The 17,671-nt window shown below is 50.6% G+C and overlaps 3 protein-coding genes across 10 annotated transcripts; 1 reads left to right on the top strand and 2 right to left on the bottom strand.

The window, feature by feature from the left end:
* The first annotated feature begins 16 nt into the window (after window positions 1–16).
* Window positions 17–1,582, top strand: Tmem223 (transmembrane protein 223). Its single transcript, XM_090347505.1, has 2 exons — window positions 17–336; window positions 1,290–1,582. Exons 1-2 carry the CDS (start codon window positions 21–23, stop codon window positions 1,580–1,582), a joined length of 609 nt encoding a protein of 202 aa, XP_090203631.1. The 5' UTR covers window positions 17–20.
* A 233-nt stretch (window positions 1,583–1,815) lies between these two features.
* Window positions 1,816–4,000, bottom strand: Tmem179b (transmembrane protein 179B). 6 transcript variants are annotated; one of them, XM_090347500.1, is made up of 5 exons: window positions 3,815–4,000; window positions 2,773–2,963; window positions 2,599–2,691; window positions 2,333–2,411; window positions 1,816–2,150 (listed from the first exon to the last, which is right to left on the bottom strand). In XM_090347500.1, exons 1-5 carry the CDS (start codon window positions 3,908–3,910, stop codon window positions 1,959–1,961), a joined length of 651 nt encoding a protein of 216 aa, XP_090203626.1. In that variant the 5' UTR covers window positions 3,911–4,000; the 3' UTR covers window positions 1,816–1,958. The 6 variants fall into 6 exon arrangements, with proteins under 6 accessions (XP_090203626.1, XP_090203624.1, XP_090203628.1 ...); XM_090347498.1 differs by having other exon boundaries at window positions 2,557–2,691; XM_090347502.1 differs by having other exon boundaries at window positions 2,557–2,691; window positions 3,743–3,827.
* Window positions 3,942–16,009, bottom strand: Taf6l (TATA-box binding protein associated factor 6 like). 3 transcript variants are annotated; one of them, XM_090347495.1, is made up of 11 exons: window positions 15,935–16,009; window positions 12,303–12,456; window positions 11,822–11,908; window positions 10,989–11,139; window positions 10,788–10,838; window positions 9,753–9,847; window positions 8,551–8,625; window positions 8,193–8,413; window positions 7,582–7,714; window positions 4,928–5,056; window positions 3,942–4,813 (listed from the first exon to the last, which is right to left on the bottom strand). In XM_090347495.1, the coding sequence occupies exons 2-11, from the start codon at window positions 12,447–12,449 to the stop codon at window positions 4,037–4,039; spliced, it is 1,866 nt and encodes a 621-aa protein (XP_090203621.1). In that variant the 5' UTR covers window positions 12,450–12,456; window positions 15,935–16,009; the 3' UTR covers window positions 3,942–4,036. The 3 variants fall into 3 exon arrangements, with proteins under 3 accessions (XP_090203621.1, XP_090203623.1, XP_090203622.1); XM_090347497.1 differs by lacking the exon at window positions 15,935–16,009 and adding an exon at window positions 15,515–15,757; XM_090347496.1 differs by lacking the exon at window positions 15,935–16,009 and adding an exon at window positions 15,391–15,757.
* Window positions 16,010–17,671: the final 1,662 nt, after the last annotated feature.

The raw sequence follows: 17,671 nt of genomic DNA on the forward strand, positions 1-17,671 counted from the left end.
CCGGAAGAGGCACACAGGCCATGGCTGCGCCCTGGATGCACAGGCTTCCCGGCCTGAGGGTCGCCCTGCGATTGCTGCCTGCGCGCCGGCCTCTGCACGACGCGGCCCCGTCACGAGACTTGCTGCTCTTCAAGCACGAGCGGGGCCGCTTTTTCACCATCCTTGGGCTGTTCTGCGCAGGCCAGAGTGTCTTTTGGGCATCCCTGACCGTGGCAGCCTTATCCCCACCTCCAGTCTCCGCACCACCTCAAGTCGCTGGGACCCCCAAACAGGGCCGCTTCGACCTGCGCTCCGCGCTCTGGCGGTACGCACTGGCTGTCGGCTGCAGTGCCATCGGTAAGGCATAAACTGGCTTCCCAGCCGCGCGTGGGATAACAGGTACACAAGACCCTTTTAGGGCGGGAGTTTGGCCTAGTGGTAGTGTTTGCCTAGCATGCACAAAGACCTGGGTGGATACCTGTATACACAGAAAAAAGCCAGAAGTGGTGCTGTGGCTCAAGCGGTGGAGTTCTAGCCCTGAGAAAAAGTCCAAGGACAGTGCTCAGGCTCTGAGTTTAAGGCCCAAAACTGGCAAAAAAAAAAAAAAAAAAAAAAACTTTTTCAAGGGCTTGGGATAGGGTGCTTGCTTAGCATGCAAGCCCTAGGTTCGATTCCTCAGTACCACATACAGTGCCAGAAATGGCACTATGGTTCAAGTGGTAGAGCACTAGTCTTGAGCAAAACATGAACTTAGGTTCAAGCCCCAGGACTGGCAAGCAAAAAACAACAAAAAAACCTTATTCGGGGCCGGGAGTTTGGCCTAGTGGTAGGATGCTTGCCTAGCATGCACGAACACCAGGGTTCCATTCCTTGGTACCCCACATACATAGCAAAAAAAGCCGGAAGTGGTGCTGAGGCTCAAGTGGTAGAGTGCTAGCCTTGAGAAAGTCCAAGGACAGTGCTCAAGCCCTGAGCTCAAGCCCAGGACTGGCAAAAAAAAAAAAAAAAAAAAAAACACCTCATTCAAGAAAGGGGAGGGCGGAGGTTGTGCCTCATTAGCAGGGCAGTAGGTGATCTGTCTGAGAATGTGGAACACCTATGGCCCTAAACCCAAGGCTGTTGCTGTGGCTCAAGTGGTAGCGCGCTAGTTGAGGGAAAAAAAAAGCCCAAAGACAGTGCCCAGGCCCTGAGTTCAAACCCCAGGACTGGCAAAATTTAAAAGAAAAAGAAAAAGCTCAAATAAGACACTGGAAGTAATCCAGCCCTACAGTGAAAACTCACGCCTCACTCTTTGATTTGTTCTGCTGCAGGAACCTTGATACTTGGTGGTGGTCTTCTCTTTTCTCTCCGATCTGTGCGTTCAGTGATGCTTCGAGCTGGAGGGCAGCAGGTGACTTTCACTACTCATGGTCCTTTTGGCCTGGGGACTCACCTCACTGTTCCACTGAACCAGGTATCTTGCATGGCTCACCGAGGGGAAGTCCCTGCTATGTTACCTCTGAAAGTCAAAGGCCGGCGCTTCTACTTCCTGCTAGATAAAGCTGGACACTTTCCCAATGCTCAGCTCTTTGACAACACAGTGGGTGCCTATCGGAACCTGTGAGAAAAACCACCTGGGTTTATTCCCCACTCCTGGAAGAGGATGAAAACATAAGGGCTTCACAGGGGTCACAAAAGAGTAGCCAAAATTCATTAACAGCTAATAAAGGATCTTCCAAACCTAATCCACGCCCATGTGAGCATTCATTCCTTCTTCCAGTTTATTTTCGTTATACCAATGAGTGAGTATCAGGATGAAGACAGTGTCATATTTTGCTACCAAACAGCTACTGGAAGAGGTGTGAGGTGACTGTCCCATTTTCCTTTTTAAGGGAAAACTGAGGCTCCCAGCATAAATGATTATAGGCACTTGGGTGTAGAATCTGGCTGCAGAAAGCACTCTGGTGACCAGAAATTCAACAGGTATCTCAGAGGTCCATTCAGGGCCATGATTCTTCAAAGTATAATACTGAGTCACTCCAGCTCCACAGGTGTGATTCAGAAGGTGCCTCAAAGCTCCTATAAGAGCCACTACTTTCCAGATCCTGGGATTGGGTAGATTTGAGATTGCACTGCATTATCTGGAGCACTAGGACCACACACCACAATACCAGATTCACCCAAGAAGAGGTCTGTAAGAGAGAAGAGGAATGTGAGGATTGCAACTCAGATCTAGTCTTTCCACCCACCCACACACACCACCCGCCTTTGTATGTTGTGTCAAAATGACACCAACTCCTCTCAGCCAACAGCTGATGAGCAAGCACTCCTACAACTGCAGGTACTTATATGAATCAGTACAGCTGAGTCTCACTTCAGCATTATGTAGGTTGGAGTAAAACTGAAGAGCCATTCCAGGGGGTGTCCATGGAATTTTCTGGGCTTCAGAACAGCTGTGAGGTCAAAAAAGACAGTTGTGAGCAAAGGGAAACAAAACCTAAGCACTGTCCTGCCTAGAAGATTGGAAAATGGGAAATTACATCATTTGCCCCTGCAGAAGTAAGGCAGACCTTGCAGGCCTCCCTCCCTGTCTTTTACCTAATTATATGCTTCAGGGAGATAACAGAATCACAGAGAGACCTGGTACCATATCGAAGGACACAAGCAGCCACTAAGAGCAGGAAGGCTGCAGTAGCAGAGATGGGCAATCCAATGCAGACCCCACTTGGACCTCTGGGGAAGAGGAAACAGGCCTTGTGTTTGAGATGGAATTCATCCCACTTCAACCCCTAGTCCTCAGAGTAGGGCAGTCACCTGTGGAAATCCTTCGTGTAGCTGCAATAGGTCCAGAAGATCAGATGCAGGAGGCAGTAGAGGGCCAGGAAGACAGAAATCCCAGTTACAAAGTAGCAGAGGGATGGAGCTGAGGGACAGGATAAAGCCAGGGAAGAGCCATTCATGACAGCTACCCCCCCATACAAGGGACAGCTGCCACTGAAGAAGCCCTGTGAAGAGAAGTTGATCCAAGATTTATAAGCCAGTGCCTCCGAAGGCAGACCTGAAATGTGTCTGGGATAACTTGGGCCAGAGTTATTTTCAGTTTCTAATCCTGGGACAGGGTTGGAAAGTGAAACCTACAGTACTCAGAAGCATCAGCAAATAGGCACTAGTTACAAAATAAGTCACAAGTTGTAGAATCATGGAATAACCTCATACCTATGTTAATAATCATCTCAGTGTCTGAAAAACAGGCACACTAACACTTTTTTTTTTTTTTTGGCCAGTCCTGGGGCTTGAACTTAGGGCCTGGACACCATCCTGAGCTTTTTGCTTAAGGCTAGCACTCCACCACTTGAGTTATAGCACCACTTCCAGCTTTCATCTTGAGACAGTCTCACCTCTGTAGCACAGACTATCCTTGAACTTTGATCCTCCTGTAAGGTCTCTCAGGTGGGACCACAGGTGTGAGCCCACATCACTAGTACCTACTTCAATGACTAGCTGCATCCGTGGCAGTAATAAACACAACTTCATTAGTTTTTGTCACTAGAAAAATAAATGGCATCCTGATCATATATACCACACAGCTTTATTTCTCAGGATGTCAATACAAATGGCTTCTGACTTAATAGATGGGCTCCAGGCCTGAGCCCACGGTGCAGCCTTAGGTGGTGCAACAGGAAACACTCGCTCTGACGCTAACAGACTACCAATCCTTTGGGCGAGCAGACGTCGCGGGGTGCACAGCCAGGGTAGCACTTCACTACTTCCTAACAGCGCTTACCGGGACCAGAACGCAGCCAGAAGACCCCCCACTCCCAGGACCTGAAGGCTAGCCAACGCCCTACAGCCACACCTGGATCCTGGCCATCGACCCGGCCGCCACGGCTCCGCACAGGGAGCAGGCAGCGAGGAGCACGAGCTCCACATAATGCAAACAGCGGTCCGCCATGGTCCCCAGGGCACCAGAAACCCGCGCCGCGGTGGCTAGGCCCTGGCCCCGCCCCCGGAGGGGCGGCTTCGTCACTTCCGGGTGCGTCGGAGGAAGGAAGTGGAGGAGCCGAGGCGGCGCCCCGCTTCACAGCGGCAGGTACAGCGAGTAGTCCGAGAGCGCCCAGCGGCGGGCCGGGCGGCCGGTGCGGCCGATCATGGGCAGCTTCTGCACGTAGCGGGACGCCGGGCTCGGCCCGTACGGGGCGGGGAACGCAGTCTGGAAGAGGCGCCCGCGGCAGCGCCTCCCGGCCTGCCGCCCCGCGATGATGAAGCGGAAGTGGGGGGCGCCGCGCGGGGCGAAGCGGCTCTTCTGGAAGACGTCGCGGGTGCCGGCGCCCGGGCCCTGCTGCCGCGGCGCCCCGCGAGCCCGGTGCACGCGAGGCAGCGGCCGGCCCTCCGAGGCCAGCGCCGAGGCCGACGCGGCGGCCCCGCTGCCACCGCCTCGGGGGCTCTCGTCCCCCTGCGGGCTGACCATGGCGCTGGCCGTCAGCTGCGGCATTTTCCGCACCGAGTCTGGGGCGGCGGCCGGCTCCTTCTTGTCCCCGGGCGGGCGCGGGGCCGCGGGCGCGGGCTGGCCGGTGCCGAAGCGAGTAGCCAAGCTATCGCCGAAGAAGGCGTAGAGCTCTCGGTAGGTGTCCGCCAGGCTCACGGAGGGAGTAGGGTCTTCCGGGCCCGCGCCCCCCGGCGGCAGCGGGAGGCCAGGCCCAAAGCCCGGTTCCGCGCCGCCCCCCGACGGCGACTCCTGTAGGAGAAGGCTGTCCCAAGGCAGCTCGTCCGGACGCCCGCAGCCCCTGACGCCAGGGCCACCGCGGTTGGGCTCCGCTGCCTGGGCCTTCATCTTAATAAGTCGCTCTACAGCCACCTGGAAGGGCGAGAGACTCGTGTGGACAAGATCCCGGAGGAACCTGGCCCAGCAAGTGCCCTAAATAGGCCTTAGTTCACCCAGGACAAGGAAGCTGAAGCAGAGAGCACTCACCAGAATGGCCCCGTACACTTTGTGGCCGTCTGCCTTGACCTGGGCATTAGACACCGAGTAATCATCTAGCACTGCCTGCAGGTTTGTCCAGTAAGTGGACAGGTGTGGGTACAGTACTCGTTCTACCGCCTGAAAGGAGAGAGAGAGCAGGTTCAGTAAGCAGCTGTGTGCTCATTACCACTTCACCCTTTGCCATGAGAGACTTTCACTTCTGATCACCAATAGAGCTCGATCCTAAATTCCTTCCTTAGGATATTCACCCACTGTATGCCCACGCTTTTGCTAAGCACTGAAAATAAGTACAAAGATAGACCCACTAAATCCCTGCTGTATAGCAGGGGGTATAGGGCATGCATAAGTAATAGTCTGCTAACAACACAGACATTTACAGTGTGCAAATTGCTACTGAACACAATTCATAAGGAACTACTGTTCTCACTTAGATGTGAACAGAAACTCATTTCAAACCAAATACATAATCAGAGCCCAACACTCTTGCTTACATAATTAAAATCCTGTAATTCATGTGAAGAAAAGCAACTAAGAGAGCCAGGGAGTTTAGCCTAGTGGTAGAGTGCTTCCCTAGCACACAAAGACCAGGGATCGATTCCTTGGTACCACATACATAGAAAAAGCTGTAAGTGGTGATGTGGCTCAACTGATAAGAGCACTAGGCTTAAAGAAAAAGCCCAAGGACAGTGCTCAGGCCCTGAGTTCAAGCCCCAGGACTGAGAGGAAACATCAGCTAAGATTTCACAGAAATGACATTTGTGATTTTTATTTTTTTGCCACTCCTGGGACTTGAAGTCAGAGTCTGAGCACTGCCCATTGGTTTTCTCAAAACTAGCAGCCCCCTGTGATAGGTTTTGACAAATAACATAGCAGACTTTTTATGGTCCATTATCCACAGAATGAATACTTGAAAAGGTTGATGAGATTATTCAACTCCTAGAAAAGTATATGATTGGTTATCAAAGAAATATAAAAGCATTTTAAAATAGTTATATTACCAAGAAAACACCATGCTAGAACTTACAAAGGTCTTTGCCTACAAGCAGGAGGCCCAAATTAAAACTCAATATTTAAAAACAAAAAAACAAAGGCGGGGGAGGGGGGTATGCTGGGAATGTGGTTTGGTGACATGCATGAAATAACGCATTAAGTGCTGGGTTCGGTTCCTCAGTACCACAAACAGAAAAAGCCAGAGGTGGTGGTGTGGCTAAAGTGGTAGAGTGTTAGCTTTGAGCAAAAAAACAGCTCAGGGACAGCACCTAGTTCCTGGACTGGCAAAAAAAAAAAAAAGGACATCTGTAGGGACCAGGAGCTTGGTAGCGTGGCACACACCGAAGCCCTAGGTTTGATTCCCAGAACCACACGCACAGAAAAAGCCCAAATTGGCACTGTGACAAAAGTACCAATGGTAGCCTTGAGCTAAAAGTATCCAAGGTCAGTGCTGAGGCCCTGCGTTCAAGCCCCAAGAGTGGCAAAAAATAAAAAAAAAAGTAAATCTGTATTCAACAAAGGCTATTTCAACCTTATAAAACAAAAAAATTTCCTCATTCTGTGAGGCCAATATAACCCTAATAGCTTAGATTAAGTACAATACATGAAGCTGGGCCCAGTGGCTTCCACCTATAATCCTGGCTACTCAGGGGGGCTTAGATCTGAGGATCAAGGTTCAAAGCCAGCCCAGGTACTACTAGATTCCGGGCACTACTAGAGTCCGTGAGACTCTTATCTCCAATTAACCACTAGAAAACTGGAAGTGATGCTGTGGCTCAAGGGGTAGGGCAGTAGCCTTGAGCTTAAGAGCTCAAGGACAGCACCCAGGCCCAGAGTTCAAGTCCCACAACCACCACCACCACCACCACCACCAACAACAACAACAACAAAATACAGGAAAGGAAAGAGAAATGATCTCAGTCATTTCATTCAAGAATCTAGTTGGGCGAGGTGGCTCATGCCTGTAATCCTGGCTACTCAGTGGGGCTGAGATCTGAGGACAGAGGTTCAAAGTCAGCCCAGTCCATGAGACTCTTATCTGCAATTAACCATAGGCATAGGGTGGTAGCCTTGAGCTAAAGAGTTGAGGGACAGCACCCAGGCCCAGAGTTCAAGCCCCATGAACCACAAAGAAAAAAAGATTTCATTCATGAATCTAAACAAATGATTTTTTTCTTTTTTTTTCTTTTGCCAATCCTGGGGCTTGAACTCGGGGCCTGAGCACTGTCCTTTGGACTTTCTTCAAAGCTAGCGCTCTACCACTTGAGCCACAGCACCACTTGTGGCTTTTCTATGTATATGGAACCAGGGAATGAAACCTGGGTCTTCCTGCATGCTAAGCAAGCACTCTACCACTAGGCCAAACTCCAGGTCCCAACTTTTGACTCTTAAGCAAAGTCAGACTGGATCTCGGCACCATTGGCTCATGCCTTTAATCCTAGTTCCTCAGGACACAGATCTAGGGATCAAGGTTTGAAGCCTGCCAAGGCAGAGAAATCCAAGAGACTTTTATCTCCATTAGCCAGTAAAAAGCCAGAAATGCAGCTGAAGCTCCAAGTGGTGGGGAGCTAGCCTGGAGAGAAAAAGCGAAGCAAGAGTATGAAGCCGAGTTCAAGCCTCAGTACCAACACAAATAAAGTCAAGGTCCTCACCTTCCAGCCAAGAGCATGCAGCCCAACCACAGCACCATAGTGAGAACACAGAGGCCGCACAGGGTCTGCCAGGACCTTCTGTAGGGAAAGCAGGATCTGCTGATAGAGGCCACTCACGAGGTCCCCGTGAGTCCTGTGGAAATACAGAGGCAGGGAAAGCAATAAGGCATAATGCTGCCCAAATGGCTCAACCACTTACATGGCCTAGCACCTACATGGAACTATGGGCTACAATAGGTTCTGTGGACGAGGCTACCAGGTTGGCTGACCGAGGACTCTAGACCCCGGCCTTAGTATATTTGACTGTCGTGAGACTAGGTCCTTACGTAGCTCACCTTGCTGTATCTACTGCCTACACTGACTGCAAATTTGTGACCCGCCATCACACTCTCAAGTACTGGGATCGTGGCTCAAAGCCATTCCAGGCAGAAAAGTCCCTGTGAGACTTTTATCTCCAACTAACCCAGAACTGGCTTTGTGGCTCAAAGTAGTAGAGTACTAGTCTTAAGCAAAAAGAGCTCAGAAACAGTGCCTGAGCCCTGTTCTCAAAACCCACCTCCCACCCCATCCACCCAATACTGCAGCAACCCCACTCCGTCTTAAGTAGCTACCAGAAGATATGGCTGAGTAGGAGGGCAGCCCCATCCCGCAGAGTCCAGTGGTCATTCAGGGGATTGATGGAGGCAGCCAGTGGCTCGAGGACACAGTAGAGAACACTGCCCACCAGAGAGCGGACATAGGGCCCCAGGCAGAGGTGTGGGTTCCGAACCAGGCTGCGTGCCACCTGCAGCAATCGGTGCAGCTGCTCCAAGTCATGGCTTACAGACTTCACCTATGGATAAAACAAGATGGCTTCGGGGTACAGGGGGAGCAGAAAGGAGCTGCCATTCTGCTAGCACCTGCTGTGAGCCTCACTCACTGTCGCTGGCTCATCTCCCCACAAAACCCTTCCCAACCCAGATCACTTACCCCACTGACCACATAAACAAAGTAAGGCAAGAGTGCTGCAATCTTGGAGTTTGTCTGAAGGTCCTGCAGCGCCACCTAAAAGGAAAGGTCCAAAATACACTGGAACCATCTCCCCAAGAATAAACTGCCACTGTTCTAGAGGACAGTTTAGCACTGCAATCATGAATTTTCTTTAGTGTTCACACCATCTCAACAATTCTACAGTTTAACTATACAAACCCATTCATATACACACATCATGTCTGTTAACAAAGTAAATACAGCTCAGGACCATGGCTCACGCCTGTAAATCCTAGCTACTCAGGAGAATGAGACTGGGAGGAGCTCAGTTCAAAGCCAGCTAGAACAGAAAAGTCCATGAGACCCCCACACTGAACCAGCAAAATGCCAAACCAGAGGCATGGCTTAAATGCAAGTGCCAAACATGAGCAAGAAAGCCAAGCAAGAACATGGCGGGCACAGTATCCTAGCTACTCAGGAAGCTAAGATCTGAAAATCAAGGTTCTAAGCCAGCCCAGCACAAAAGGACCCGAGACTCTTATCTCCAATTAATCTGTAGAAAATGGGAAGTGGGGCTTGGTTCAAGGGTAAGGCTGTAGCATTGAGTTGAAGAGCTCAGGGACAATGCCCAGGCACAGGGTTAGGGCAGTAGCCTTGAGCTGAATTGCTCAGGGACAGTGCCCAGGCCAGAGTTCAAGCCTTATGACCCACCAAAAAAAAAAAAAAAAAAGCTAGGTGGTACATGCCTGTAATCCTGGCTATTTAGGAATCTGAGATCTGAGAAGTGTGGTTCAAAGCTAACCTAGGCAGGAAAATCCATAAGACGCTTCTCCAATTAACCACCAAAAACCAGAAATGACACTGTGCCTCAAATAGTAGAGCACTAGCTTTGAGCTGAAGAGCTCAGGGACAAGGTACTGGCCCAGAATTCAAGCCACATGACTGACAAAAAAAAGTCAAACCAGGAGTTTGGCTTAGTGGTAGAGTGCTTGCCTAGCATGCACAAAGACCCAGATTCAATTCCTCAGTACCATATACATAGAAGAAGCCGGAAGTAGTGCTGTGGCTCAAGTGGTAGAATACTAGCCTTGAGAAACCCGATGGACAGTGCTCAGGCCTTGAGTTCAAGACCCAGGACTGACAAAAAAAAAAAAAAAAAAAAAAAGTCAAATGTGTGCCTCAGCTCAGGCCCACTCACTCACCTTCATCAGCTGTGGGTCATCCCCTAGCACAGCCCGTGTTACTTGCTGATAGTACTTCAGCAGGTCATCTGTCAGTGAAGACACTGCACTGGGTACTGTGGGAGGTTGAGCAGGAAGTGGTCAGAGGTGGAAAAGATCTCCCCAGTCTGACCCTTATACCCAACACTGCACAACCCCAGGTGAAGCTTGGACAGGAAAACCACAGCACAGAGGCTCTAGCTGCAATCAGAAGGCTGCTCTGCCCAGCCCAGGCAGGCACTACATGCCTCACAGCTATCTGCTCTCTAACAGCAGCTTCCTGCTCAGTCCTCAGACCACAGGTTCCCAAACCTACTCAGGAGGCTGAGATATACAGGTCACAGATCACAGCTAGCCCAGACTTACGTCTCCAATTACCACCAAAAGGATAAGATGGATGTGGAGCTGTGGTTCAAGGGGCAGAGCCAGCCTTGAACAAAAAAAGCTCAGGGGCAATGCCCAGCCCTGAGTTCAAGCCCCAGGATAAGCACAAAAAATAAAATTACACCCAAGCCTCACACTCTGGAAAGCTCTGTTCAGAATATCCCAAAAGTAGGTGGGTGCTAGTGGCTCACGCTGTAAATCCTAGCTACTCAGGAGGCTGAGATCTGAAGAACAAGGTTCAAAGCCAGGCAGAAAAGTAATACTCATCTCCAATTAAACCAGAAAACCAGGAGTAGAGCTGTGGCTCAAAATGGTAGAGTGCCAGCCTTGAGTTAAAGAGCTCAGGGACAGCGCTTAGGCCCTCAGATCAAGCCCCATTACCACCAACAACAAAAACACCCTGACATGAGACACGACCTAGCCTAACACCTAGTCTGTGGCCTGGCACACACTGCATCATGATGATTACAGGCCGGGCTCTAACCCTAAGCTACCTGGGCAGGGACTAGTTCCTGCTCAGAGCCTCCATACAAGTCAGGCTTTGGAAAAATGCAGACAGAGAGGCACAGAAGACCTATCCTCACACCTAAGGAGCAAAGTTCTCCCAGAGAACGATGCCCATCTACAGCTTACCTGATCCTTGAGGTGCCAAGTTTCCTTTGCCATCCAGGTAGGAGACATGAACTAAAACCAGGGTGGACAAATGTCAGCCTGGGGCTATATTCCCCTCACAGCACCACCTGCCCCTCCAAATTCTGCCCCATGTGCACCTTTACCCATGCACTTGAACCATCCCACTCCTGTCATCACCCCAAGAAGGACCCCAGCAGCCACCTCTGACAGCTGTCTCAGCACAGCCTTTGGGAATGTTGGTTGTCAGTGCCAGCTCCACCAAGTTCACCTCTCGGTCTTCAGGAAAGTAGAGCTCACCCTCCCGGGCAGGGCGCATGGGGAGCGCCTCCTGGGACCCATAACCGCATACAGCCTGAGGAAAGGGAGAAATACAAAGAAGGGAAATCAAAGTCAGCCCAGGCAGGAGTCTGGGACTCCTCCAATTAACTTTTCCCAGGTGTTTGTTCTCCTCACTCACACTCACCAAACTCTGAAAACTCACTATTCTCTCCTGTTCATAACCTTCCTTATTGTTCCAGAACCATTATATGAGGATATGCTAATACCCATCATTACTCAGGCTCCTCCTTACCCAGCATGCCCTTGTGTCCAGCCGGAGCACTTTAAGGACAAGCTCAAGTCCTTCAATACTCTTGGGGAACCCACTTTTATTCTCTCTCAGAAGAAGCCCCCTGAGGGGCCAGGAGTTTGGCCTAGTGGTTAAAGTGCTTGCCTAGCATGCACGAAGACCTGGGTTCGATTCCTTGGTACCACATACATAAAAAAAAGCTGGAAGGGGTGCTGAGGCTCAAGTGGTAGAGCTCCAACCTTGAGAAAATCCAAGGACGGTGCTCAGGCCCTGAGCTCAAGCCTAGGACTGGCAAAAAAAAAAAAAAAGAAGAAGCCCCCTGTACCCCAGGATCTCCAGGGGCCTCCACTCCCTCTAGGAATTCATGCTCCTTTAGCCTGGGCCCAACACCTGACACCAGCCAACTGATGCTGGATGCTTTGCTCTTCATGTCTCGCCGCCATGAGGCCCATGGCTGGCCACTCACCTCCACACTGCTCCACCGGAGGGCCCTGTTGAAGTCCTCCACCGTCAGTCTCCGCCGTTTGGTGTGCTTCATGAACTGAGAGCTATTCTGAGAGGACAGAAGCCACAATCCGGAGACAAGGAAGAGCAGATGTGGTGACCCCCAAAGTGAAGCAGGTCAGACAGGGGAGAGACAAAGGAGAATCTGAAACCTTGGATTCCCACTTGCTTCTTACACAACCTCTCCAGGGTCATGGCCCCACTGTGCCTCAGTTTCCCAAGTGAATTATGGGACTGTCAGGGAAACCAGCGCTGTTGGGAAGAGCACATGAGAAAATGCCTGGCATGACCCATTTCCTACAAGCCCAGCAGACTTGGCAGGAGCTCTGAAAAGGGCCTGGACTACTTCCGTGCTCTTGAAGCACAGGCAGGGACCAATATGGACTTGTGGAGTAAGTCAGTGTGGAAGAAAGTGAGTACAGAGAGGGACCGGGGGAACTCACCTGGGTGGCCTCTCGGAGGCGGTAGCACACATCCTCTGCAAGCAAAGCTGCTACCTCGTCGCTCAGCTCCAGGCCTGTGCTCTCAGCCATAAGCCGCACCGACTCTCGAGGGATCTCCACGAACCGCCGCTCCTCTCGCTCCGCCATGGTGGAGCTAGAAGTAAAGAGGGCAGCATGGATGAAGATCCTCTCAGCCAGGCTTCCTGCTGTCGCTCCACTACCATCACACAGCGTGCCAGAGGACCCAGGTGAGGAAACTGGGGCTCAGGGAAGAAAAGCAGACCAACCACAGGGAAGGTCAGACACTGTGTGAACTTGACCAAGGCTCCACCTGAAATCTGGTGCTCCGAGGGGCAAAGTGGGGACACTGATTAATCCCTCTACCTTCCAGAGTGGCTATAAGGGTAACATGAGAGGACATCAGGGACTATTCCAGCACTGCTTCAGCGACTCAGCAGTAGATCACCATCCTCAACTCATGAGGAAAAAGTCCACATAAATAAGATCATCTATCTTGAATGACCAAAACATTCATGTCCTGCTTTTTTTTTTTTTTTTTTGCCAGTCCTGGGCTCGAGCTCAGAACTTGAGCACTGTCCTTGGGCTTTCTCAAGGCTAGAGCTCTACCACTTGAGCCATAGCACCACTTCCCGCTTTTTCTATGTATGTGGTACCGAGGAATCGAACCTGGGTCCTTGTGCATGCTAGGCAAGCACTCTACCACTAGGCCAAACTCCCGGCCTTTTATTTTGTTTTTTGGCTGGCCCTAGGGCTTGAACTCAGAACTTGGGCTCTTTCCCTGAATTTCACTTGCTCAAGGCTAGTGCTCTATCACTTGAGTCACAGCTCTCCAGTTCTGGCTTTTTTTTTTTTTTTTTTTGCGGGAGGTGGTTTCTTGGAGATAAGAGTCTCAGATTTTCCTACCTAGGCTGGCTTTGAACCATTATCCTCAGACTTTAGCCTCCAGAATAGCTACAATAACAGGCTTGAGCCAACAATGCTAAGCCATCAACTAAATTCTAATTCTTTTATCCAGCTTCCACTTTGTTCAAAAATCAATACCGGTGAGAACCAGTAGCTCACACCTATAAACCTAGCTACTGAGGATTGCAGTTCAAAGCCAGTCTGGGAAGAAGATTTTTTTTTTTTGCCAGTCCTGGGCCTTGAACTCAGGGTCTGAGCCCTGTCCTTCAGCTTTTCTCAAGGCTGACACTCTACCACTTCAGCCACAGCACCACTTCCAGCTTTTTTCTATATATGTGGTACCAAGGTATTGAACCTGGGTCTTCGTGCATGCTAGGCAAGCACTCTACCACTAGGCCAAACTCCCAGCCCAAGAGAGAAGACTCTTAACTCCAATTAGCCACCAAAAAATAAAGTCAGAAATGGAGCTGTGGCTGACATGTAAAGCATCAGCCTTTAACAAAAAAGCTAAGGGACAGTGACCAGGAGTACTTGCCTAGCATGCACGAAGACCAAGGTTCAATTCCTCAGTACCAGGCCGCCCTGTTGGCTCATGCCTGTAATCTTAGCTACTCAGGAGGCTGAGATCTGAGGATCAAGGTTCAAAGCCATCCAGGGAACAAAAGGACCTGAGACTCTTATCTCCAATTAACCTCTAGAAAACGGGAAGTGGAGCTTGGCTCAAGGTAAGGGTGGGTAGCCTTGACCTGAAGAGCTCAGGGACAGCACCCAGGCTGAGTTCAAGCCCCATGACCCACAAAAAAGAGAGAGGGGGTGGGGGGGGAGAGAGAGTGAAAGAAGGAAAAGAAAAAAAAGGGCCGGGAGTTTGGCCTAGTAGTAGAGTGTTTGCCTACCATCGACCTGGGTTCAGCACCAGCCAGAACTGGTGCTGAAGCTCAAGTGGTAGAGCTTTAGCCTTGAAAAAGTCCAAGGGCAGTGCTCAGGCCCTGAGCTCAAGCCCAAGACTAGCCAAAAAAGAAAAGAAAAGAAAAAAGCTAGAAGTAGTGCTGTGGCTGAAGAGGTAGAGCTCTAACCTTGAGAAAGGCCCAAAACAGTGCCCAGGCCCTGAGTTCTGAGTTCAAGCCCCATGATTGGCAAAAAAAAAAAAAAAAAAAAAAAAGTTACATTTCTATAACTGCGTGTGTGTGCATGTGTGCGTGTGTGCATGTGTTTGTGTGTATGTATACCCATACCAGTGCCTCACACTTTTGCTTTGTACTTTTTGCTCAAGGCTCCACCACTTGAGCAAAAGTGCACTTTTTGTTGGTTAAAGTCTCAGAGACTTTTCTGCTCAGGCTGGCTTTGAAATATGATCCTCAGGGCTGGGAGTTTGGCCTAGTGGTTAAAGTGCTTACCTAGCATGCATGAAGACCCAGGTTCGATTCCTCGGTACCACATACATAGAAAAAAGCCGGAAGTGGTGCTGAGGCTCAAGTGGTAGAGCTCTAGCCTTGAGAAAGTCCAAGGACAGTGCTCAGGCCCTGAGCTCAAGCCCAAGACTGACAAAAAAAAAAGAAAGAAAGAAATATGATCCTCAGCTCTCAGTCTCCTGTGTAGCTAGGATTAAGGCCTGAGCCCTCAGTGTCAGAATTTTTTTCTTTTTTTTTGGCCACTCCTAGGGCTTGAACTCAGGGCTTGAACTTTCTCAAATCTAAGCATTCTTCCACTTGAGCCACAGCACCACTTCTGGCATCTTTCTGTGTACCTGGTACTGAGGAATCGAACCCAGGGCTTAGTGCATTCTAGGAAAGCACTTCACCACTAGGCCTCACTCCCAACCCCAGAACATTTCCTTAACTTTGTGACAAACATGTGCCTCCCTATTAGATTACACTCCCTGCTAACAAAGAACATTCTATTTGCTCATCTCAGCATCCCCAGGGTCCAGCACAGATTCAGCACATACAACTTCAATACACACTTGCTAAAAGAAGGAAGAACAGCTATTTTTCTCCTTACGTAAAAGCCTAAAGCACTGAACTGCGTTCTATGACTGCACTGTACCCTGATTACCAAGAAGATATTTATTTTTCTCTACTTCATTACCAAGAAAACCAAAGCTCACAGGTGTACAGATATACACACCCGCATATATGTGACTACGTACACCTCTATGTAAACCTACCTGTCTATAGACACAGATATCTTTATATCTCCCAGATCCTAGGATATGTGCAGAAGCAGCCAGAGGCTGGTGTGCAGAACGAGGCCTGGATTCCCAGCCCGAAGACCGGGTGTTGAGAACTCACCCCTCGGTGACCCTAGCCTGCAGCGGGTAACCGGGAAGCGTCAGGTTCCCATCCGTACCGTGGGAGCGCGCGGTCGCGCCTCGAGGGCGCTGCCGGGGCGCCCCTCAGAAAGTCTGCGCGGCGGTCAGGTCCCGCGTTCCTCTGCCTTCTCCCCGCGCACCCTCAGCCACAAGTCGCACTGGGAAGGAGGCGTGGGAAGCCACCTCCGCGGGCCCCGGGGACCGGCACCGCCCCCCCGACCCGCCGGACCCATCCCCGATCCTGAGGGCGTGAGGTAGGGTGCAAGAGGTCAGGGGTCACAGAACTTGGGTCACGTGGTCGGCGAGGGGGGCGGGCCCCAGCGGAGCGGGCTTCGAGGCCGGTAAGTGAGCAGCCTACAGCGGGAGCGGGAGTCCTTGGAGCCGGGCATGGCCTGCTCACCTGAAGGCTCCGGCGCGGCTAGGGAAGCTACTCAGGCGAAGGCGGTGGAGGAGGAGGTGGAGGTGGCGGTGGCGGCGGCGGCGAATCCACTCGCCCCGCTCACACTAATTCCCTCTCTCAAGGTCTAGGCCCCGCCCTTCTGGAGCGCAGCCAATAGGCAGTCGCCTTACAAACTTCCCGCCCAACGGGAAGCCTCACGCCAAGTGATTGGTTGTTGTGAACGTGCAGTAAAAGACCCCAGGGCGCCGATGATCACGTGATGCAATGATTGGCACTTCTTAAAGCAACAGCTCTTGCTAGTTCGGCGAGCAGGTGTGCGTGGTTTGGCATGCATTTAATAAGCATATTCTCAAGGGAAATTGGCTTCGTTGGCTTGATCTTGTCTGCTCCCCAGTTGCGATTGCAGTAAAGCTTTCAGACTTAACTTCCCTACTACAGCTACCTCTCCATCACACCTGCCACTTCTAGAGAGGACAGGTCTGCTTCCCTAGCCGGCCTGGGGGGAGGCAGGACCTTCTGACTGAGCAGAACTTCTTGTGAGACCTACGTCTGGCCCGGGCGCTGGTCCCTCACACCTCTAATCAGGAGGCTGAGATGTGAGGATTAAGGTTCAAAGCCAGCCCAGCAGAAAAGTCTGAAAGACTCATCTCTAATTAATCACCAGAAATCCGGAAGCGGAGCTGAGGCTTGAAGTGGTAGAGTGCTAGCCTTGGGTGAAAAAGCTCAGGGAAAGGACCCAGGCCTTCAGTTCAAGCCCCACGACCGACACACACACACACACACACACACAAATAAAAAGTATCCAAGGTCTTGGGCTGGGAGTTTGGCCTAGTGGTAGAGTGCTTGCCTAGCATACACGAAGACCCGGGTTCGATTCCTCAGTACCACATACTTAGAAAAAGCCAGAAGTGGTGCTGAGGCTCAAATGGTAGAGCACTAGCCTTGAGAAAAATCCAAGGACAGTGCTCAGGCCCTGAGCTTAAGCCCAGGACTGACAAAAAAAAAAAGTATCCAAGGTCAGGTCAGAGTCACTCTGACCACTTGTTATGAGCATGATGGATATAATAAATATGAAAATGGTATATGATAAATATATTGTGGAATGCTAAAATAGTGATATAATAATATGAGAAGAGTAGAGTAATTAAATGAAATACAGTAATGAAATGAAATGAAGAAATATATTGCCAATACAAACTTGTACCTAAAAGCTTATGGACATGGGAGCTAAACTATGATGTGAGGACCCATAATGACTGTAACCATAGGAACATAAGATGTAGTATCATAGGAGCCCAGACACCTGGGCAGAACAGATAGAGCAATAGCTAGAGTAAACACCCAGCACATCTCTGGACATCACTGGCCAAGGGTGTAACCAACCCAGACCAAGCAAGGACCAAGGCGTAACCAATCCGAATCAGGCAAGAAGTTTGGGCCGGAGGGGAGCAAGCCAAGGACTAATATAAGCAAAGGACCCAGAATGAGGGACGGCTCTTCTGCTAGCCTTAATGGAGACCTTGGTTCAAGGCCTGCAGAAGCTGCTCCTTATCAGAGAGAAGATCAAGGAGCTCCTGGTGCCCTGGAGCTCACACTGCAGCAGGACTGGGAGCTCCATCTAACACCTGATGGGCAGGCCCTGTTCGACTTTGGGACTAAGAGATGTGGAAGAGGTGAGTCCAGCGGGTGTGCTGGATAGGCAGATTAAGATTAGGCAAGTTAGGACTAGAAGATAGT

The sequence above is a fragment of the Megascapheus bottae genome, chromosome 16 (assembly GCF_031878675.1).
Source record: "Megascapheus bottae isolate mThoBot1 chromosome 16, mThoBot2.hap1, whole genome shotgun sequence".
Taxonomy (NCBI): domain Eukaryota; kingdom Metazoa; phylum Chordata; class Mammalia; order Rodentia; family Geomyidae; genus Megascapheus; species Megascapheus bottae.

What these genes read in the sequence shown, in the direction of transcription:
- Tmem223 (XM_090347505.1), top strand. Translation starts at nt 21, where the DNA reads ATGGCTGCGCCCTGGATGCACAGGCTTCCCGGCCTGAGGGTCGCCCTG. An exon ending in TGTCGGCTGCAGTGCCATCG is followed by an intron (nt 337 to 1,289) that starts GTAAGGCATAAA and finishes GTTCTGCTGCAG; the next exon opens with GAACCTTGATACTTGGTGGT.
- Tmem179b (XM_090347498.1), bottom strand. Translation starts at nt 3,910, where the DNA reads ATGGCGGACCGCTGTTTGCATTATGTGGAGCTCGTGCTCCTCGCTGCC. An exon ending in GGTCGATGGCCAGGATCCAG is followed by an intron (nt 2,964 to 3,814) that starts GTGTGGCTGTAG and finishes TTCTCTTCACAG; the next exon opens with GGCTTCTTCAGTGGCAGCTG. An exon ending in TACACGAAGGATTTCCACAG is followed by an intron (nt 2,692 to 2,772) that starts GTGACTGCCCTA and finishes CCTCTTCCCCAG; the next exon opens with AGGTCCAAGTGGGGTCTGCA.
- Taf6l (XM_090347495.1), bottom strand. Translation starts at nt 12,449, where the DNA reads ATGGCGGAGCGAGAGGAGCGGCGGTTCGTGGAGATCCCTCGAGAGTCG. An exon ending in GCCTCCGAGAGGCCACCCAG is followed by an intron (nt 11,909 to 12,302) that starts GTGAGTTCCCCC and finishes CTGTCCTCTCAG; the next exon opens with AATAGCTCTCAGTTCATGAA. An exon ending in ATGACCCACAGCTGATGAAG is followed by an intron (nt 8,626 to 9,752) that starts GTGAGTGAGTGG and finishes CTTTCCTTTTAG; the next exon opens with GTGGCGCTGCAGGACCTTCA.